Source organism: Lagopus leucura, unplaced genomic scaffold (assembly GCF_019238085.1).
Source record: "Lagopus leucura isolate 7727_CA_CO unplaced genomic scaffold, USGS_WTPT01 Super-Scaffold_100058, whole genome shotgun sequence".
Classification (NCBI taxonomy): Eukaryota; Metazoa; Chordata; class Aves; order Galliformes; family Phasianidae; genus Lagopus; species Lagopus leucura.
The window spans coordinates 822,265-845,796 of NW_024962304.1; the positions used below are offsets into that span (position 1 = coordinate 822,265).

The 23,532-nt window shown below is 35.5% G+C and overlaps 1 protein-coding gene across 1 annotated transcript in view; it reads left to right on the plus strand.

Annotated features, from left to right (window-relative positions):
- CNTNAP2 (contactin associated protein 2) overlaps positions 1-23,532 on the plus strand; it is a 663,767-nt gene that overhangs the window by 364,780 nt on the left and 275,455 nt on the right. Inside the window, exon 9 of the mRNA XM_042886519.1 lies at positions 15,070-15,219. Within this exon, the coding sequence (XP_042742453.1) occupies positions 15,070-15,219 (150 nt within the window). The remainder of the gene's footprint in view (positions 1-15,069; positions 15,220-23,532) is intronic.

Below are 23,532 nucleotides of genomic sequence, written 5' to 3' on the forward strand. Positions count from 1 at the left end.
TAGCCTCCATATCTCATCAGCTTGGACAGCCTATCATTTGGTCCAGATTTATCATCCTTTATATACATTATCTTATGCAATGTCTGAGGCATGGGCTCAGATGTGAATGATCCAAATCATTTATTCCAGGTTCTAATATCCCTTATATAAGTCAAGTTTTCTCTTGTAACTTTCCTACCTGCCTTTACATGTCAACAAAACGTTCCACAAACACTCCTTAACTGTGCATGCAGGTGCTTTTCAATCAAGGGCGTGAGTTGTCACAAGCCATGCCCTCTTCCTCCAATCAGGGCCATCACACAGCTTATTCAACTTTGTTTTTCTCTATTGGAGGTGTCCTTGGTTCTCAGCATTGCTTTCTCATGCCGTTTATTTTGCTCCACAGCTTCTGCTCTGAACAGTCTATCCTACTCCCGCAGTCTTATAAGTACTACTGAATGCAGTAAAATTCTTAAAATATAAAATTCCATTGAAATTTTGTCATATATTGTATATTTTTGCCTCTACAGGCAGTTGGGATTTTAAATCCAAACATTTTTCTGCTCTTTTTTTTTCTTTGCACTTTTATGAGTGAGCAAGGCCAGGCCAAAGGAGGGAGTTGAGGAAAGAAATCGGCGGGCCAAGAGGGTGGATAAGCAGGGAAATGAGCAGAGGGTGCACAAGATCACAGTGTCCCTATGCAAAACTACTTATCTCATGGCTTGCATTTCTAATTATCCCTTTTTCTGACTTTCTGTTTTGCCACCTTTACACATCCCTTAATCTGCTCCACACTGAAACATGCTGATTTTTAGGAAAGAATACTTTGACAGAACACGTAATTTACATTTCTCAATGAAATCTTAGATTTACTACTGAATGTATCTATTTTCCATAGGGTATACAAAAATACAGCCAGTACATCCCAGGCCTTTGTGTAGAATATTCTAGGATGAAGGTAAATTAAAAAAAAAAAAAAAAAAAAAAAAAAAAAAGTGGTTTCCCTGATTTGGATCACTATGCTTGCCTTCCTAATGAGAATAAATAACCAAAATAGAGATTTCATGACTTGTCATCCCTACTAAGACTAGGGAAACATTTAAAATTCTCTTTTTCCTCCATTCTTTTTGGTTTTGTGTATTAATTTGAGAACTTTATTTAGATACATGTATATATTAAAAAAAAGGCAAGCTATGCTATGAACATATTTCTTAGTGGAAGTAAGAATGTAGATGTATGAAAATCATATAATCATCTGCAGTTTGAGAGATTCATAATCTCAGTCTGAAATTTACATAGCTCTTCATGTAGAAATAATAATTAACTATATTTTTCTTAATACAACGGGGAAAGAGAATCACAGAACCACAGAATCACAGAATCACAGAATGGCCAGGGTGGGAAGGGACCTCAAGGATCATGAATCTCCAACCCCCCACCACAGGCAGGGCCACCAACCTCCACATTTCATACCAGCCCAGGCTGCCCAGGGCCCCATCCAACCTGGCCTTGAACACCTCCAGGGATGGACGGGGCATCCACAGCCTCTCTGGGCAGCTGTTCCAGCACCTCATCACTCTCTCTATAAAGAACTTCCCCCTGACATCCAACCTCAATCATCCCCTCCTCAACTTCAAACCATTTCCCCTTCTCCTGCTGTTAAGACTTGATTCCCCTCCTGTTTGTAGGCTCCCTTTAGGTATTGAAAGGCTGCAATGAGGTCACCCCACAGCCTCCTCTTCTCCAGGCTGAACAAGCCCAGCTCCCTCAGCCTGTCTTCGTAGGAGAGGTGCTCCATCACTCTGATGATCTTTGTGGCTCCTCTGGACCCTCATTAACAGCTCTCTGTCTTTCTTGTACTGGAGGCTCCAGACCTGGACGCAGTACTCCAGATGGGGCCTCACAAGAGCAGAGTAGAGGGGGACAATCACTTCCCTGTCCCTGCTGGCCACCCCTCTGCTGATGGACCATCCCAATTCTGATGGAAAATACAACAATACAACAATGTCTATATTTCAAAATTTTATCCCACGTTCACGCAGTAGATTTTATATTCTTGAGTGTGCCTCTGGGATTTTGTGCAAAAACTCCAAGCCTATTGAACTCCAAACTTGCAGTTTTGCATAGAAAAGTTATTTTCATTCCCTCCCTTTTATAACACATACAGTAGGCTGAAAATGAATTATCTTTACATCTCACACTAATTTCCAGCTATTATCTCAAATATAGTACTTTATTAAAAATAACAAAAGAACAATACTGTAAAACAAACAAACAAACAGAAGAAAACAGAAAAGCTTTGCTAGTAATCTTCCATATTTTTTTTTAATAAGAAAATAATAAACATCCAAACACTGCATTTTAAGCCACGTGGGTATTAAGGTAACTCATTTTCTCTCTCTCTTTTTTTGAAATCTTCTAAATATTGTAGCAACTTGTTCCCAAAAGAGGGATTTATATGTTATATAGATGCAGGGATATGTGAAACAGCCTCTAATCCAACATCTGAAGATCAAAATTATTTTATCAGTTAATGAGGCAGCAGAAGTGAATATATAACATCCAAAATCACCAGGAGTCTGAATATAAGCATGAAGAAATAACTGGACGTATTTGACTGTACTTTAAAAATTTGATATTTGATTATCCTGACTGATAAATGAGTCACTAAAAATCGATGTATGAGATGTCTGTCTTAGACTAAATCTTAGTAAGAATGTTCAGAATACTTCAATATTCTTCAAATATGAGTTTTTATTTGTTATGTTAATATTTGTTAGTATGCCAGGCTGTCATGATTTTAGGATTTTTGGTTGTCGGTATTGTACATTATAACGTCATGTAGTGAACTGGGAGTTAGAGAATCCACGCTCCAGTTCCATGGATAGTTCCGAGTACCTGGTTCTCAGCAGAGAAGAACTGCATGCTACATATCCCAGAGGACTTTGTGCTGTGTTTCGGTTTTCTGTTCAGAGGGAAAAGATAAAAACCGACCACAGATCACTGGCCCTCCCCTTTTTGGATCATCTGGCTCTTCTCTGTTGTGGATGCCATCTCCTCAGAGCCTTAGAGCAAGGGCTTTGGCTTTCAGACACTCATTTTATTTGATTTATTATTTCCAATTGCAACTATATTGTATTATATTGTATTATAGTGCGTTATGTTGCATGACAATATCTTATTTAGTAAATTAGCTTGTTTCTCCTCTGATCGTTGCCACTGTTTTGTTTTTAGGCCCATGTCTCTACCCTTTTGTCCTTTTTCCCTTTTCTGGGGCATGGGACTATGGGTGCCCCTGCCCCATTGGTTGCTGAACTAGGCCGAATTGACCCGTAAACTGTTGACAAAAGTATACAGCATACTCTTATTATTAACCTTTTTTTTTTTTTTTTTTTTTTTTTTGTATAAAGTATGGAATAAAAAAAATAATAATAATTTGAATGTAAGGTCTTATGTTAGCAAAAAGTGAATTTTTGTATAATTGCCTAACATGACTATTTTTATTTAGTTCGATTTCTTTGTAACAATTACCCTGAAATTATGAAGAATGACAGGAAAAAAAACTTTAGAGACATTAAAACAAACTGTAAACTGCACTAGGCAAGCTCCCCAGTGAGGTTTATAAATAAAGACGAGGGCTTTGGGGCTTCTTACTATGCTTAATTACTTCTTCAGAGATACATTTGAAAATTCCTAAAAACAACCAGATTGCCCTTGTTACTATCATTCTGCTATTCCACATCCCTGTGAAATACAGAGAAGGTTTTAAAGTAACTTAGGCAAATATAGATTTTGATTTTAAGACTCCAGTCATTGCTGTGGCGATATATCTAGACATTTCAGCATATCTACTATGTTTGTCAGGTGACTCACATAGAAAGTTAGAATGCAGTTCACTCTCATAATTCATAAGTTAAATGGTTATCATACAGCCATTCAAAAGATTTTATTGCGATGTAGCAAATATTAAAGAAGCAGAAATAGCATAATTCATCTAAGTGACTAGCAATAAATAAATTGGGCATTGTTACAAATACAGTAACTAAGGTTCCAGAAATGAAATGATGTATTAAAATTCTTGTTTGCCCTTGATGTCTCTGGAAAATTCTGCTGAATGGGATTTGATAAGCATGTGTGGAAATTATGATCTCTAGCGTTGTATACTGGACAAGGCCATTATTTTGGGGCATGTATGTAAAAAAACATATTAATATGTTGGTTCTATACATGCCTGTATGAAATAAAAAGTTCCTCAAACTGTGATTCAGGCATGATTTCTGTCAGTTTCCTAAAATTCAAACATCTGAAGGCTTCAACTAGCAAATACGTAAATGTAATGTGGAAGAAAACTGAAAGGAGAAAAGATTTTTTTCCTCACACTGCTAATATTTAATAGTCTTAGTTGCTTAATTTATTTTATTTTTTAATACACAATAGGTTTCTACATACAGCTATATTTCTAAAATTACCATTTCAGGTAAGATTCAATCTCCCGCAGGAGTGTGTTGCACAAATAAGGATCTCGAATTTGTTTCTAGGAGATTAACTCTTTGTGTGTATTCAGTTGCATAGTTGTGCCCAGTCATCTGGAACGTATGTAAATCGAACGAACACAGTAAATTAAAAGTTGCAAAAGCTAAGAGCAGAATTTCAAACTCGGAGGTAAACAAAAGCCCATGGAGACCACAGAGCACATGAGCATGTCTTTTGCTCTTAATCCAATTTACAGGTTCCAATACCTGAAACTAAAATTTTATTGTCAGCCTATTGGAATGGGATATATGCCATAATATCCTAAGGTAACCATACTGCCCAGGGCCCCATCCAACCTGGCCTTGAACACTTCCAGGGACAGGGCATCCACAACCTCTCTGGGCAGCCTATTCCATCACCTCACCATTCTCTAGGTAAAACTTCCCCCTCCCCAACAGCTCTCTGTCTTTCTTGTTCTGGAGGCTCCAGACCTGGATGCAGTACTGCAGATGGGGCTTCATGAGGGCAAAGTAGAGAGGGACAATCACCTCCCTGTCCCTGCTGGCCATCCCCTTTTTTTGATGAAGCCCAGGATTCCATTTGCTTTCCGAGCTGCAAGAGCACACTGCTGGCTCATGTTCAGTTTTTCACCCACCAGGACCCCCAGGTCCTTCTCTGCAGGGCTGCTCTCAAAGATTGCCCGGGATTCCTCCAGCTCAAGTGCAAAACCTTGCATTTTGCTTTATTAGGTCTCATTTGATTCACCCAGGCCCATCTTTCGAGTCTCTCAAGGTCCCTCTGACTGGCATCCCTTCCTTCCATTATGTCAACAGAACCACTCAGCTTGGTGTGATTTGTAAACTAGCTGAGGGTGCACTCAATTCCATCATTGACAAAGGTGTTAAACAGCACCAGTCCCAAGACTGACTGATACTTGTAGAAGTAGCTAATAAGCAGTTGCTAAGGCAGGGGCAGGGTATGTTTTTTCTCCAAAGGAGATTAATTGTGTTGTGTTATACACTAACATGTCCAAGAGCACTGACAAGAGATTCTTCTCTGACAAAATAGACTTATGTGGTTGATGATTTCCCATGTCTGTAAGAAAGTACCATCAGAGATCACTGCCAAATCTTATTAGCATGGCTAGTCCTCAGAAGCATTTTTGCTTTCATTCAGTGACAGGGATAAGGGCTGATTTTGTTCATTGTTTTATTTTGAAACCAAGTGAGTTTCAGTGCCGAGTGGAAATATTGTTTTTTCAGTTTTTAAGCAATCAGTTTATGAAATGCTTGGCTCACAATCTTGTACATACAAGAAATACCTTCTGTAGAAGATAGTGGGGTAATAATCTATAAAGAGCGGACTGCCAGTCATTCAGTTTGATTGCTGTACTGCAATTGAATCTATGTAATCCAATTTTACAATTGCATTGTGACATTGAAGTTTGTCTTCTAAATTTCAATATTCTTCTGCTAGAAAAATCATTAAGATTTAAATAGTTGATTTAATTGTTAATGAAAGCATATATGACATATGCACAGTCATATATATTCCTTTTAGGGGAATTTTGGAGATATTTTCTGTACTCTATTATGATTTTCAAAAGCAGAAGATTAGACATCTGTAATTTTGCAATGTTAAAATTTCTATTGGAAAATGTGTGCACCATTTTTCTTAGGTGCTTCTCTGGATTAAAGGTGAGTCATAAAAAGTTTAAAAAAAAACAAAACAAAACACTTCTTGCACACGATAGAACTTGCAAGCATGCAGTGACTTTAGTCTGTACAATATGTAACTGATTGATTGCAACAATCAGTTTCTCTATTAGAAGATGCACTTTTTAAATGGAGTATAATTAAATGTTATGTTTTGAGATGTACAAGGTTAGTCAAGACTCTGGATTTACTGGATACCGGAGTATTGTTTGTAATATTGGAGTTCAAACTTAGAATATTCACAAATATATTATACTAGAACTCATAAATTAGTATACATATGACCAGAGAAGAGTGGGTTAAAAGAAGAAATAAAGTACTGGAAAGGAATTTGGAATCACCTTTGTTTATCAAAATTCTACTTGAATGTTGCAGTAGCAATCTTGTTTCACTTCCCATTTTTCTGTTACCCTTCATGAGTACAATGACATAGTGGACTCTTTTATATGATAGCATGTCATCACTGAACTTTCATATCCTGAAAAGAGTGGCATACATGAAGATATGAATAGTGTAAATAATGCATGAATGCCAGGTGGTGCTCACTGCTGTGCATTATCTGGCTTAGAACTACCATTGACCATTTTGACAAAGGCAAAAGAAACCTAACTGTGCATATTTTTAGTATGTTTATTTAAATTGCTAAACATTAAAAAAAAATCCAATAAATTGAAATCCAAATTGGTAGAGGCTCTGTTAGTCTCAATAGAGTTGATTTACATCAGTATAAAACCAAGGAATTAAGAAGAAAACTATGATATGAACTAGAAGTAACAGCAGTTATTCATCAGATCCATGCAAGTAATGTTCATATCAAGTGCTAAATAAACACTCTTTCATAAAAATAACAAGCCCTGAACAGCTCGAGTTGGTAATAATCTTGATTTATTTTCTGTCTAAATTGGTTAATTTAATCAGCATGTCTAAAAATAGTTTAAGAGTAGTTTTGTCACAAATATGCTCAAATGATTTTCAGCTCGATTCTGTGATGATTCTAGCTGTACTAGGCCCTTTGCATTAGCCACTGTTTGATGAAAGCTACAAAAGAAATAACTCTTATTTCAATTCTTAATTACAATTCATATAAATTCTATGTATATCCTTAGCTAAAATATACATACGAAGGTCTCACTACTTATATATTGCATTGAGTAGAGGGAGCCAGCCTCTAAATTAATAGTGAAGCTTATTTAGAATGTATGGACAGCATGGTCTTAAGTTTCAAAGACTCACTGAAAATTACTCAGTGCCTGAAACAGAGTTGCAAAAGAAACTCAGTTACTGTGATGCCAATTAAAAGTTCCAAGAGGCTGAAGACAGAAGGAAAAGAGGTGTGCTGTGCTGTACTGAGATTGGAAACTATATAACAGACATTACAAGAGAAATTACAGTTAGGTGAAATGTCAACTGTTTTACTCTGCTAAATGATGTACCTGCTTTGTTTTATTTTTATTTTATTAAATTGCCTGAAGAAACCAACTTCTGCCAGGGTTACCAAGTAATGGTGCAGTCACCTAAAAGACTACTTATAACATTCCATTCTTAGGAAATATCAGCAATTCTTTGATTGTTATAGGTCTATGTTTTATGATCATGAACATAAATTTCATTCATGTTTATTCACTGAAAGACCACCTCAAAAAAGCTCTCCTCTTTCTTCTGCCTGCTAACATTCTCCATTCCATATGCACTTAAAATAGACGTTTCATTGCAAAATGATGGAAGAATCCTTTAAATTGCTGGCTTTTCTTGGCTACTCCTTGTAGTTAGAAAGATAAACCAGAAGTTAGAAGTGGCAGTAATAATGATTTTTTAAAATATTTGAGTATTAGCATAATCAAATTTCTTCTATTATAGCATTAAAATTGGAAATACAATAATTAGAAATACAAATTGTCTTGTATAGTGACATGCACTTGACTGTTTTGTTTCAGTGTAACTATAAGTAAATTATTTGTGCTCTATAATCCTTATTTGTAACAAAGGCACAACAGTTTAATTGTTCCTCATTTGTCTTGCCTATTTGTTTCACAAAATCATTTATCATTTACTCTATACATGTGCAATAGGAAGAGAAGAATAAAAATGTCAGTAAGTAGGTCCTACATTAATATTTATAAGCAAAGGTAAAACCATTACTGTGAAGAATAAGCTTTGTTTCTGATATTTTGCGTGTACAAGGAAAACTTTCATGTAACTCACACAGGAATTTTAAATAAGCACTTCTCATTCTACTCTTTTCATTGATTTCAGTATTAAATGTTATCTTTGAAAGGCTTATTTTACTACACTGATTTCTGTGTACACTTAAATAATTTTCCTTTGGTTTTATTGATGTCAACAGTCTGTGGATTGGTTCAGCCCAGTTCCGTGACTAAGGGGTGGGGGAACCCATGGACCCAAGCCCTGAGAAAGGGGGAAGGGGAAAATGGGGAAAGGGTAGAGACATGGGCCTAAAAACAAAACAGCAGCAACAATCTGAGGAGAAAAGGTAATTTACTAAACGTGATATTGTAATGCAAGATAACACAATATAATGCAGTATAATTGGAATTGAGACTAACAAATCAAATCAAATGAGTGCTCAAAAAATGAAGGCCTTACACTATTGCTGAAGGTGAGACAGCTAGGGAGCACACACAGAGAAACGTGCAGTAAGAGGGAGAAGGGACATCGCATGACGGGCAAACAGTTTTATCTTTCTCTCGGAATGGAAAAAGAAAACAGAACAGTGAAGTCTTCTGGGAGATATAGCTCCCCTCCTCTTCTGAAAACCAGGTACCTGAAACTGTCATCAATTCAGAGAACTGGAGCATTAACTCTTGAACTCCCAGTGCCATGTATGGTGTTATGATGTGGTAACAAAATACTGGTAACAATCATAAAAACATGACAATTGAGTATAATTTCATTATATAATACCTCATGTTCAAATACCTGCTTTTGTGCTTCAGAGCTGTCAAAAATACTGCCTTAGTTTTAGAATTAACCTGACTTGTCTATGATATATCATGGTGGTATTCTAAAGGATCCAATAGGAAAGTTGCATCTGTTCATGCCGGAAATTGTGTTTTTTCATTCTGTTCTCCCTGGAGGAGAATTTGGAATTTTATTTATTTATTATTATTATTCAATGTAGGACTATATAGGAATATTTCAAATGCATCTAATATTTTATTAGACAACTATGATTTAGTCTGACAGCTTTGCTTTCTCATTGGTGCTTTACACACATACACTGCTCTGCATTCTCTTTGATTTATGTTGCCTGTTTCATTAAAAAGTTCTTCACAGTTTAGTGTAGATGTTTTTGTAACCCGTTGTATGGCTAATATGTTCATATTCGGACTAGTGAGAAAAAGAAATTTCCTTATCATTGTGATTCATTCACAACATAAATAGTGGGAATTCTATTCACAGAGCAGAAAAACAACCTGCTAGTGTTGAGAGATAGATAAGTCTCTCTCGCAGCCAGGTCCTATTTGTCAACTTTTAATTACTTTAATATGGAATACTGTTCTGCATTTAAAATTTCTTAATTTAATCCTGAATAGAAGAACTCTCTCTGAAGCTAATTTATATGTATGTTTTACACAGGGAAACAAATTTTGATTAAAAAAAAAAAAAAAAGAGGAGACTTCAAAAATATAAAGAATGTAATAATTGAAATTCTTGAGGAATCCCATTTCCTTCATCCCAGAAGAGGAGAAAAAGCAGTAGTTTTAAAAAATGGAAATTTCTGTCATAACTTGACAGCAGATATAAACAAAAGAGACTTGAAATAGATGAAGACAGTAAAATTGAGAGCACAGGTGTGAGAACTAGCAAATGCAGAAACAGATAATATACGTTGAAGCAATGTGACATTGCTTAGTTTCTATAAATGCTGCAGCTAAAGGACCATAAGATATGTAATATTGGCAGGCAGAATTGTCTCTGTTTTGGTTCTCATAATAAGTGATAAAAAAATCATTTTCTCCATATGGCAAGACAACTATTATTATCCTTAAACTAAATATACACTTTTTTACAACCACTCATTACAGAATCAGCTCAGAGAGAAGGAGTCACAACCATTTGAAGAAAAAAGGATGCTATGGCCAATTGAAACAATAAATTTACTGAACTTCTAAACTTAGGATTCTCTGTATTCTACTTAAGGTATAAGTATGGACTAGGATGGAGTTCTACAGCAGATGTGTAGATACAAATCCACGCATCTGTGTATCCCTGCATTCTACAATTCCTAATAAAGTTAGAATCAAAAACAAAACAAAAAAGTAGTTCTTAATGAAAATGACTTCTAAACCCTGTTACATGTGTATGAGCAAAAGGAAGCAGAGGAAGTTGATTGATTTTGATTGTTACAGTGGCTAACTGTTATTATTTCGCAGCAAAAAGGTGGGGGAAGCTGTAGTTGTAACTGGCATGGTTTATAAAAACACTTGTCATAAACTAGTTACTTCTTCCATCCTTAGGTCCCGATTTAAATTGAGCTAATGTTTCCTTACAAGAAACAAATTCTCATTTTAAGATGGTCTGTGACAAACACTGTATTTTTCTTCCATTGGAAATATAGATATTAATATTTAAACAAATTACTATGAGAGCTATACCTACAGAACACTCAATGCATTAACTGTAGTTATTCATTTTAATATGCTGTGTTTAGTCCCTTGCATTTGCATGCTTTGTATAATTCATACATAAACCCAAATAATCCTGATGATATTTGCCCATTTCTGCAAATTCCCATTGCAAAATTCCTCTGGGATCATGATAGGAAGGGATACTAAACAAAACAAATACCAGTAGCATGAAAGCTAGTTCATGAGCATAAGACAATTGGAAATTTCTGAAGGAATGCTACTGTAAGTGTATGAAACACTTTGCTTACAGATAGAAGAATATCTAATTGGAAATTTGGGCTCAGATAAAGTAAAGCATAGACCATCAGTGTGTTTTATGGTTCATAAAAGTTTAAAAGAAGTTGGCATATATAGAGCACAAAGGTAATAAAATCATGGTTTTTTTGTGCTGTTTAACACAGTTTTAAGCAAAGTGGAAGGGAAAGTTGTTTTATAAACAGATGACTAAGTTATTCTACTTTGAATGACTTAAAAAGCAACGAAAGAAAAAAAAATTCTTCTAGTAAATGTTTCACTTGATTTTTTCAAGCTGTTCAACCTGTTTTCCTGACAGCAAGACACAAGACATAATGAAGTGTGGTTTTCACTCAACATGCTATGAAAACTCAGATGCAATTTGATTATGTTTTAACAACAATAAAATTAAACCACGAAATTTATAGCACCTTTATTTGAAAATCCTTTTACATAACATCCCTGTTATGTGAGGGCAAATCATACATGAAACAACAGATTTACAGTGATAAATATATTTATTTGCCAAGGATTCATTATTGAATATGAATTTTACAGGACATTTGCAAATCTGTTGCTGTTTTGCACCATACTTCACTGTTGAAGTTGCTTTGTGTTGGTATTCATAACCAATGAATATACATGTTACAATTAAGAAATATATAGGACAGTTTGGCTAAGCAGGTTGCTACACAAAAAAAGAACAGATAAAGAACTTACCCTTGTCCTGGGCTCACTTGAAAACTCCAAAAAGAGGATCTCCAGAAAGAGATCCTTCCCCACTAGCAGGCAGTCAACTCTTAAATGGGTCTAGAAGAGGTGCAGCCAGGCTCCACCCCTTCCGGCAGCACAGCTGAATTGCCTTCACCTGTGCTCCCAGGGCTGAGCTCACCTCAGGTGATCAATCAGAGGTTCAGGCTGTGATTCAGCAGTTCCCATACAGTGACAAAGTGGCTAATAAATTTATAGTAAGGCAAGCAGGTACGTTTTTGAGTGTGCAGTATCTTCTATAGTCATCTATTTAAGCAAGAAAGTAATGTTCAGGTTTTCAGTAGATCAGAACATAAGAGTGTTTATCGTCACTTTTTCTTATTAGTATCAATGTTATCATTGTGCATTTTATAAGAACGTTTGAGGAAATTTTTAAAAACACAGCAGGACCTCAACATGATTAATTTGACATTCAGATTCCTTTTACATGGTAGTTGTATTGAAAATTAGGCTCATTTTAGCCTATGTGTTGGTGTTTGTTTTTCCTCATTTGTCATTACAACAAATGACAACAGTAAAACTTAAGTTACAGGAATTTCTTGCTATGCTGGCATTTCAAGGGTGACAGCAAAGTAAACAGCCATATTTGTTTTTCTGTTATGTGCATATGTTTTAGGTAAGGACTCAGATGTGAAAAGTCTGTTTGCTTGCTTCTTTGGGGGGGAAGTGGGTTGTTTGCCTGCAGATTCCCAGGTAGCTAAATGAACTCACAGATGCTGTGAATGAGAATATGCTTTTTGGTATAACTTGGTCCCAACAGGTCCCAAGGTCTCCAAGACAAAGCATTGGTTTTCAGTAGCAGTCATGTATTCCTGTTACAGTGAAAAAGTTGCGCTCAGCCAAGTTTAGCTGGTAGTGTCATGAGAATTTTAGCAACAGTGAGCTCAATGATTTATCACAATTCTGCTTATGAACTACGCACATCAGTGATTTATTTTCATAAAATGCTGGTGACAGCCTACACTATGCATCACAATGTTGTTAACTCCAGTGAACATACAAGGATAATATGTTCTCATCATTTATTGACAGTGGGTCTTATAATTACTAATTATGCATATGACTGTTTAATAGAACGCAACAGTCTGTATGCAATGAAGAATGATTATGGAAGTATAATTCAAATTCCTATCAAGAAAAATCTTAGTGAGGAGAGAGATGAAATTTCCTGACACTAAAAAATCTAAACTTGCATTAACATTTTTTCATAAAAGCCACAGAAAGAAAATGAAAAAATATCTAGATCTATAGTTTCAACCTTTCTGTTGTGTTCTGGAGACACCTGGCATTTGTCTTCAGTGCCATAGGTACCATCCTGTATATATGTATATAGAAAGACATACTCAAGTACATACTCTGTACACTTTTCTGCAGTGTAAAAGGTAATGTTAGTATGTTGCCTTATTTTGTTTATTTTTTACATTGATTATCTTGAAATAATCATTAGAAATTAATGGCTAAAGGATAATTTTTAAAATCAGGATTGTAATCACCACAAGGGATAAAATCATAGAAGCACAGAATCATAGAATCCTTAGAGTTGGAAGGGACCTTTGAAGGTCACCTAGTCCATCTCCCCTACAATGAACATGGAAACCCACAGCCCAGGGCCTGATCCAGCCTTCAAAGCTTTGCTTCAAAGTCTCCAGGGACGGGGCATCCACCAAATCACAAGACAACCTGTTCCAGTACCTCACTAACTACACTGTAAAAAATGTTTTCCTCATATTTAACCTCTTTATACCTCTTTATTTCTTTATATTTAAAGAAATTGTTCCTCTCTGAGTTTATATGTAAAATATAACTTTGTGAGTTGGAATTCAGTGTTTTTCTTATTGGTTTGTAAAATATAGTGAAAAAGGAGCTCATAAACAAAAGAAATCTTACTTGAAATTCATTTATTCTTACACTAGATTGACCAAGCCATGTCAGAAATATTCCTTACTGACGCGATTTTGAAATGTATCTGCCATTTATATTTGCATTAATGTATCTTTCAAGAGTATTCCAATACAGAAAACTGTTATATGAGAACTTGATCTTGAATCTTAAACATGTAGAAACATCTGGAAAAAATTGTTCATTAAATGTCCAGGTTTATCTGTTTGCCATGACATTTATTCCTTTTTCATAAGAGATGTCATATGAACATTCTGAAATTTTGTTTTTCTTTTTTATTTCTGATGATATTACATGTTCTATTTAATTTTAGACACTGTTTTGCATCACACTGCAGCTTATTTTGGCAAAGTACATTTGCTAGGGTGATAGCACCCTTTTCTAGGTGAAGATCTGTTACTTTGAACAGGTGCTATAATCTGGAATTTTCTTTTACGAGAATATTTGCCACTTGCTTGTTGATACCATGTAAGCTACCTCCAAAAAAATGACCAGAACACTCCTCTCTTTTACTGTTCATAAAAGCCAACTATACACGGTAAGCAAGATGCCTTTCTATTAGCTCCTAGAGACAACTGAAACGTATTTCAGTTCTTCTGTTTGTTTGTTTGCTTGCTTTTTTCTTGGTTATAGTTTGTTGTTGTGGTTTGAAAAAAGAAAGAGAATGAAGTGTGCTTCATTTCTGGTACACACACACACACATATATATACACACTGTCAGAGTAGGGAGCATAGTGATTCTCTGAAGTTCAGGATTTGGGTAGACATTTGCTGGATTTACAATGGATTTGTGATAATGTCTTCATTTTCCCCTGACTAAACTCACATCTCAGTTACAAGATTATCTGCATATTCAGCTTCCACAAAAGTTTTCTTCTCTTTTTTTTCTTTCCTTTTTCTTGCAAATATGTAGCTTTAGATAAAAGCAGTTATCATAAGCATAAATAGCTGCAGCAGTCGCTAGCATGTGTGGATCTGTTGACTATAATTAAATTTATTAATCAAAATATTTTCCTTTTGAGCTTGGTCACATAAATGATTAAAATATATTTCTCATTAGAGAAATGTAGAACATGGCTTTTTGGTGGGTATGGTAAGAGATAACGTATATTTAAAAACACTTATACTGACAGAATGGTCAGTTCAGTAGTTTCAAGATTTGCATTTATCATGATAATGCCATTTTTATTTTAATAGCTACTTCAATAATGCTTCCTGGTTTTCACACTGAAGTTATTTCATTTCTGAAATAGACCTCATTAGACTTTGCATACAGAGACTGGAAGAGGTACACTAGCCACTTATAAATAATAAATGTAAAATGTTTCTGTGTTTTCTGTTCTTTCTAGGCTCTGGTCTCAATGATGGGCAATGGCATGAAGTTCGATTTCTAGCTAAAGAAAATTTTGCAGTTCTCACCATTGATGGAGATGAAGCTTCTGCTGTTCGAACGAACAGCCCTCTACAAGTTAAAACTGGAGAGAAATATTTATTTGGAGGTAAAAATAATCATAACAAACACCTGCTTAAAATGCTGTTGTCTTGATCTGTGTGAGATGGAGTTCAGACTGTAGTTCAGTCAGTTAATATTTGGATGTTCTGAAATGACTGAGTGTTGTTTGTCAGAAATGTGTGGTAGAATTTTACTTCAAAGGATCTACCTACACCTTGCTCTTGAAAAAGAAAAAGAAAAAAAAAATATTGTAGAAGGGATGATCCAACTTTGAATCTCTGAATCTCCGTATCTTCCCAGGATATTTCATCCTCTGAATGGGAACCTTTCCAATATTAGTAGCCTAATTAAATGGCACTAAGAGAAAGAAGATTCTTTCTTTTCAGTTTTGGAAATCTGAAGACAGAAAATATCACTGATTCTAGTCTTTTGTTGTTCTGTTTTTGGTTGTTTTTTTTTTTTTTAAGAGCTGTAATTATTATGAGTAATCGAGAGCTTTCATAAGTTAAAACCATACCTTGTTCAGTATTTTGGGCTCCATATACCACATATATTGCTGATTATGGTCAGAATGTTTTTCAAAGTGAGATAGTTAGGAACTTCAAACCTTTGCAAAACCTGACTGTCATAAAATGAAGTGTTTTTATTAGTCTCATTAGGAGTAAGTTGAGATAGATAATATGCCAACTGTTTTTTTGTTTTTTGGGTTTTTTTTTTTTGTCCTGCAAATGTGCATAAGTGATTACAGAAGAGGTATCTCTTGAATTCAAAGGATGATATATTTTGTTTTCAGAAACTGCAAAATCACCATTTCTATAAATCTTTGAAAATATATTCACTTCTCATCTAAATTTTCCTATTTTTTTCTTGCGTGCAAATACCATGTTCTCCAAGCTTTCCTTTTCAGTGACCTCAAATTAAGTATTTTTAGTTATATTTTGGTTTCCTGGTATTAAAATATCTAGTACAAAGTATACACAGTATTGTTGTCTTTGCTGAACAATAGTTTAGAGTCTCAGCACTGCATTACAATACAGTTACAAGTGTGTGACAGAGAATTTAAAGAGAAGAGTAATTACAATGAAATGAGTATTGCCTTAAAGTGTAAGGTAGACACTACATGTACTTCTTTCTGTGAAAAGAAACATGGCTTTCTCTACAAGAGAAATACCACGGATATAAATGTGAATTCTGCAGACAATAATTGTTTTTATAAAAAACTATCATTTTCATACCTTCTTGTCAAAACTTTTCACTGGCAGTATTCCATAATATTAGCTTTATAATAAAACAGTCCATTTATCAAAATTTGTTCCTAAATCTGTTCTGGTTTTTCTTCAGTTTGCTTTTATTTCAACAGAGACACTTGTTGTAAAAGTCCTACCTTGGTAGTCAACAATATGTACCATAATTAATGTTTGAAAAAAAAAAAAAAAAAAAAAAAAGAAATCAGAATCTTGTGATTTCTGCCCACAAAACTAATTTTGGAACTTTTCTAGTTTTAAGACAGACTAATAAATTATACAAGGGTTTCTTCATTTTCTATTAGAATCATTTTCTGTACTTATGCAGTTCTTTTTCACCTCCTTTGTGCCTTTTCTGTACTCTTCCAAATTACTGAGAATCTACCAAGGGATAGACAGCAAGACTCATAGAGAGCTTGTTTTTATTCAAACTAGGGGAAGGTATGCTAAGGACTGTATATTTCTCTAAATTTAATTTGAGCGAGTTAGTGTTAATAGCTTACTTCCTTTCTGTATAAATTTCTCCTCGCTGTTTTTATTTACCTTCTCTTTCTTGACTTGGATTTGGATTTTTGGAAAGAAGTGAGCTACCTACTAACCTCCAGAGAATGATGCTTCTTTGTTGTTTCCAATTGTATGCATAAACCAAAAAGGATGAGCAGAGAAAGTGAAACACAGAGTGAAAATGAGTTGATTAGCTTAATTTACATTGCTGGAGATTAGCGCTAGAGATAAGGGTTGTGAGACATCTTAAGCTTGCACCCAACCACCAAATAGCCTAGTGCCCAGAGGAAATACCTGATTAGTGACATAAATCAAAATTATGTCTATTTTATAGCATTTAACTGTGTCTCCTTTCTCTCACCTTTTTACTGTCTTAAAGATGAGAAAGTTTTTTCATATGAGTGGTAAAACTTCAGCAAGAACAAAGGTATGCAGTGAGCATTTGCCAATCCATTATGCTGCTTTTTCTGATAAGCAAAGATGAATGGACTATGTAGTAAGTTTCCTATGAGATGGCAGCCTGTGGCATGTAGTAAATCCTTTCTGTACAGCTGTACAAAATGCATTCAGTATATGCTCTTTTTCCTGGAGTGGAGTTATTTTTTTTTTTTTTTTGAAAGTTGGTTTGGTCTAAAATCTTACCAAGGAGCTGGAATGAAGAGAGAGAAAAGGGAAGTAAAGTAAAGAGGAAAAAGAACCTTCTTCTGTTTCATGTAATTCTGTTTCTTATGTGCGTATCTAGCTTTCTTTAAATCTGTTATCTTCAACCAGAGTATATGAATGTGTGTTTAATTTTGTCATGGAAAGGGAGGAAAAAAAGAGCATTAGCTATTTTGTGGCCTGGCCAGCCCTGGTTCTCTGACTAATGAAGCAAGGCACTTGTGGGCCATGCAGTGTGGGAGAGGAGGAAGGGTAGGGAGATAGCAGATGGGTCTGAAAAACACACAAACAAAAAAACAACAACGGTAATGATCTGAGGAGGAACAGTAATTTACTAAATCCAACAAAATGAGAGAGTGTATGGTCAGTAAGTATACAGATGTTAGGCTAGTAAGATTATCACATTAGAAAAGATAATCAGAGATAAATGGAAGGTGCTCACTGGTGCTGTAGGCTCACGAGAAACTTTATGAGGAGCGATCACCAGAGAGAGATCCTTCCTTAGTGGCAGCCAGCCCTTAAATGAGGTCTAAGAGATGTGGAGCCTGGCTCCACCCCTTCTGGTCACACAGGCGAATTGCCTTCACCTGTGCTCCCAAGGCTGACTCAGTACTCGCCTCAGGTGACTAATCAGAGGTTCAGGCCATGATTCAACAGTTCCAATACAGAAGCGTCCAAAGCTAAGATCTTGCTCCAGACTTGAGGGGAACCATGTCCTTTCCCCACAGCAAACCGAGAGTCGGTGAGAGGCACAGCGGCTGGTGTCCTGCCTGGAGCTCCACCTTGCTTCCTCTGCATGCGAAGTCCTCTGGGAATGCTGCTTCTCCCCTCCGAGAACCCAAAATGCCCAGAAAAGGCAGTCCATGGAACCAGAACATTAACTCTTTAACTCCCACTGTTTTACATGATGTCATGATGTGGAATACTGACAAAAATCACAAAACCACAACAAATTTTTATCAAGTTGTCCATTTTTTATCATTATGAGCATCCAACAATAATAGCTGTTATAGTTATGGTCAAACTACCTAGATAGCGTACTTGGGATTCCAGAAGCACTTGTACTATCTCTATAAAAAGTATTCAGACAAGGATTGGAATGGGCTGTATTTTTTAACAACCCTCTTGCTTTGGATTGTTAAATCCAGTATATTTATGAGTCAGTTAATCAGCAAAGAACATAAATAAGCAGAATTTATAAACCTGAGCGAAACAAGCAAGTGATTTTGTTTACTAGTTCTTTCTCTTTTCTGTTTGAATCTTCATTTGTCTTCACTGTTTGGTTTAGGTAAATAAATAAAAAAATAAGCACAGGTTTGTGTAGACATTTAAGCTTCTCTCTGCTACAATTCTTTATCATCTCATCTTCTTTCTCCCCCAGTCAACACTGAAACACAAAATCATACTCCTTTTGTGCACTGAAGAGAGGCTAATCAACATTGCCACCTAATTCTTAGTTTCCTGTCTTACATCATTCATAGTTTTGTTTCTTTCATTGAGATCATTTTAATGCTATACAGATGACAACAAATAAAATACTGCCGACATTCAGTAATTAAGTACTGTCAATAACTTTGCTGGTGATGTTCTAATATGTCAGTCCATCAACATATTGCTTGCAACAATGCAAGTAGAAATGCTGGAAGTAAATCAATCTCCCAGAGAAAGATAGGTGCATGCAGAAAACTGATACTTCATGAAAACAAATTAAAAAAATTGAATGTATGATAATATGAGTTTAGGAATGGATATATGGAAGCACAAGTCCTGCTGGAATAACTTCAGCATTTGAGCCCTTAGAGATGGGAAATGTCTGCCCACTTAAAAATGAGTGAATGCAATTTTCAGATGTTCTCTCCTTATTTTATATAGTATAATTCTCCTTCTAAGCTGAAGTACATCTCTGGAAGTTTCTCAGAAAAATAAAATGAAGGAACTGCATTCTTTTTGCTATATTTTACTCTTCCCCCTCTGTCCCGATTTCAGCTGAGACAGTTTTAACAGCACACAGATTTTTTGGTTATTGCTGACTGATGGGAGTGTACTGCTGACTGATGGGAAGAGCCACTGCCTTTATGGTGCAGCAGCAGGGGGCAGGGCAGAGCGAGGAGAGCAGGCCTGAATTAGGTAAGCAGTTATTCCACACCATGTGACATAATGAGAAGGCCACAGGTTGACTGGCATCTGCTTAAGGATTCGCGGGCATCGGTCAGTGAGACCTTGTGTTGATAGTGGAGCATTGGACAGAAGGCAGTTGTGTTGCTAGCAAGGCATCGATTGGTGGGTGGTGAGTGATTGCATTGTGGATCATCATCGTGGCATTAGAAATCACAAATATGTTTGTCCAAGTTGAATTTTGATCTGAACCGTATATGCATATTCTTTCCCAGTGTTTGAAAATAATAATGCTCCTAAATAATAGCGAATATTAGTAATGTAATAGCACGTCTATGATTTAATCTGTTTTCTAGGATATCAGGGTTCTGTCTCCAGATGCATAAAATGGGTTTATTGTCCATAGCCACAATTCAGCATATCCAAGATATCTGCACACACACAAAAAAAAAAACCAAACAAAATACCTAAATTCCTAGTATCATCAATAGGGCATATACTTTTCAAAGCCTTTTCGTATTTTGGAAAGTGACTTACTAATCTTGTTATTGGATTTTCCATACATAGATTTACCTGATTTTCATCTTTAAAATGATAGAACCTATGTCATATTCTCCTTTTCCTTCCTCTAAACTGGAACCAAATTTTCAATTGCATTTCAGATTTTAAGGGCATTAAAAAAAAAACAAAAACAAAAACAAAAAACCCTGCTATTGTTATGAATAACACTAAGAAGAAGTTGCCTACCTTCCTACACAGACCCCTTCCAACTCAAGATATTCTACAATTCATTGATTCCAGTATCAGATAATTGACTTGCGTCTTTCAGAAAATTTACCCTTCTATATAATTGTGAGCATGAATATCTTTGGGAATCTGCTTTAATGTGTCATAAAATCATAACAGGAGGAAAATATCAGGATATGTTCCAGAAGTTGCAAATATGATGTTTGTGAAAATGGGAGATACACAGAGCAAAAATTTGGGTAAGGGACTTGTTTCTGTTTGATATGGTCTGGGATGAGAATGATTCTCAGTGCTGATTGTAAATACAGATGCACATGAAAGTTGCAGTAATTATAAATTCTATTGACACAAGAAAGGCTGAGAAAAATCGAGGCTCTTTAGCCTAGAGAAGACTCCAGGAAGACCTCTTTTGTGTTCCAATTCTTTATGGGAGTCAACAGGGAAGAAAGGGAGGGACTTTCTAACAGCATGTATTGACAGGTTAAGAGTTACAGTTAAGTTACTTTCTTTAACTATTTAGATTTAGATTAATTGTATGGAATAAATTATTCATAGTGAGTCTGATAAGACACTGGATTGGATTTCCCAGAGAATGTTGCTCCTCTTTGGTCTTTTTCAAGGCCAGGTCAGATAGGGCTTTGGGAATCTTGACCCAGTAGGAAACGAGCCTTCAGTGAGAGGAGAGGATGGACTAGCTGATCTTTTAAGGTCCCTTCTCACCCAAAGTACTCTGTGAATCTATGATGTTTGAGTTATTGAGTCCTACCTAAGGTACTATCATTCTGAATATTCAGTGGATGGCCAGAATACATATTTTTTCATTAATTGTTTTTATACTAAGCCATAGGAATTTATTTGGAATTGGATAGTTACAAGAAATACCAAAAGTGTAGCTATATGTGTTAATGGAGAGAAGAAATAGGATGTTTTTGAGGAGTGATAATCATGTTCTGGTTTGAAGTTTAAACTGGAGAGAAGTGCAACTTGATCTGTTGCTATGGCAATAAGACAGGGTCAGGCTCTCTGAGCACAATGCCTGCCACCCTGAGAAGTGATCTTCTAGACTTTCTGCTTCTAGTCCAAGACCTGCATGCTTATCTTTTGATTTTGCCTAACAAATCAAAGCAAGACTAGTCACTGTGGCTAGAAATGTATAATATCTGAAAATCCTCAGTAAAAAAAACATTCTGTTTAGCTGTAAGAACACACCATATAGTGCTATAGAATGTTATTGTGTGTTTTAGTGTGTTTGTATATGAAGAAAAAATCTTGCTTTGAGCTTTAATGAGTATGGCATTAAGAATATTTCCTTGTGGATCTGTTTTTCCAAGAGAGTTAAAAATTTGTGAACTTGAAAATTCTTTGCTTACTTTGCTTCTTGCATTTATTTAATTATTCATACTTTCTTTTTTGCTTGCCCTTTTAACCTTTTTTTTATTCTAACAGATTAGCTTTAATTTTTGAAATCTAGTTACTCAGAAATAGAAAATATCACTGTGTTATGTCAAGGTATCATTTGGTAAGTGAAGTTTGTGTCAATGCCTACATTGTACTGCATAAAAATAGTGATTTATGTGCCTGCTTTTAAGATGCTACACAAACCACTGGGGTAGGCCTGCAGTATCACACATTCATGAGCGCATACATGGATGCAGATTGAAAATGCATTCAACAAAACTAGACTAATTTTATAGATGTTATAGTCTTTTTTTTTCCCTAGTGCTTCAACATCCTGGTAGTCAAATGAAGAAGCAAACTCCATAGGCAGGGCTATCTAACAGCAGAAACAATTCCTTAGTGACACACAGGTATGTGAAGTCTGAAGCTTCCTGTTGCTTTGTTCCATGCTTGAACCAGTAACAATAAAGTACGTAGAACTAGGTTATACCCTTTGTCTTTATAGTTTTTCTATAATCAGAAATATTAATATATTAATATTAATATATCAGAGTTGCATTCAAACATCATAGGTAATACCTGTCCCCCCCAAAAATGATCTGGATTACATCTTTTAAACATACTTTGTAAAATTAATATTCTAATACTTGAAATGACCTTCTGTTTAGCCTGGCAGGCAGCTTAACACCACATACTTGTTTGCTCTCTTCTCTTCAGTGGGTTGGGGAACAGAACTGAAAAGTGTAGAAGTGTGAGAACTCATTGGTTAAGATAAGGACAGTTCATAAGAACTAGGGAAAAAAAGAAAAACACAGATGAGCAAATAGAAAACAAATGAACAAGAATAATTAAAACAAAACAAAAAAAAAAACAGTGATCACAGCGCAATTGCTTACCACCAGCCCCAAGAAGCAGCATCCCCCTCTTCCTTGGCCAACTCCCCCGTTTTATAGTTCAGCATGATGCCATATGTTTATGAGACATCCCTTTGGTTATTTTATATCAGTTAACCTGATGAGAAAGCTAGGTGAGAATGCATAATAGGCCACTGAACCTTTGAAAACTTCCTGAATAACTTCTCTCATCCTTTCTTCTGTGTTGCTTTAAAAAAATATATAATAATAATAATAATAATAATAATAACTGTTTCCTTTAACATGATTTTTTGTTGTTGTTGTTTGATTTTGACTCTCTCTTCACTTCCCTACAAGTACTACAAGTCCAGGCTGATTTTTTATTCCTCTTGAAAATGTGCTGTATATCAATTTACGAAAAAGCCCTATAAGGCTATGCCAGTGACAAAGTGGTCTGCTGTAGCAATGTTTATGCTAACTTCACACTAGTGGTAAATCTTTTGGAAAATTGTATTGGAAAACACAGGTACTATTTGGAAACATAATGGATTTGTTCATCCCCCAGTCCACAGTTATTGCATTTCAAAAAATAAACCATCACTGATGAATCATAAAAGGCTAATTACACCATTTAATGGCTCTATCACACCTACAGTACAGGCTAATTCTCCAGTAGATTCAAAACAGTTCTGACCAGCTCCAAAATTATTTTTGTTTTGCAGCATTGTTCTACAGAAGTCATTTAACATTAAGGCAGAAGTAAACTGAACAGCTAGAATAAGATGACCTAGGAATAACGCTTTTCATGCAGAAAACGATCTACTGTTGAAAGTTAAT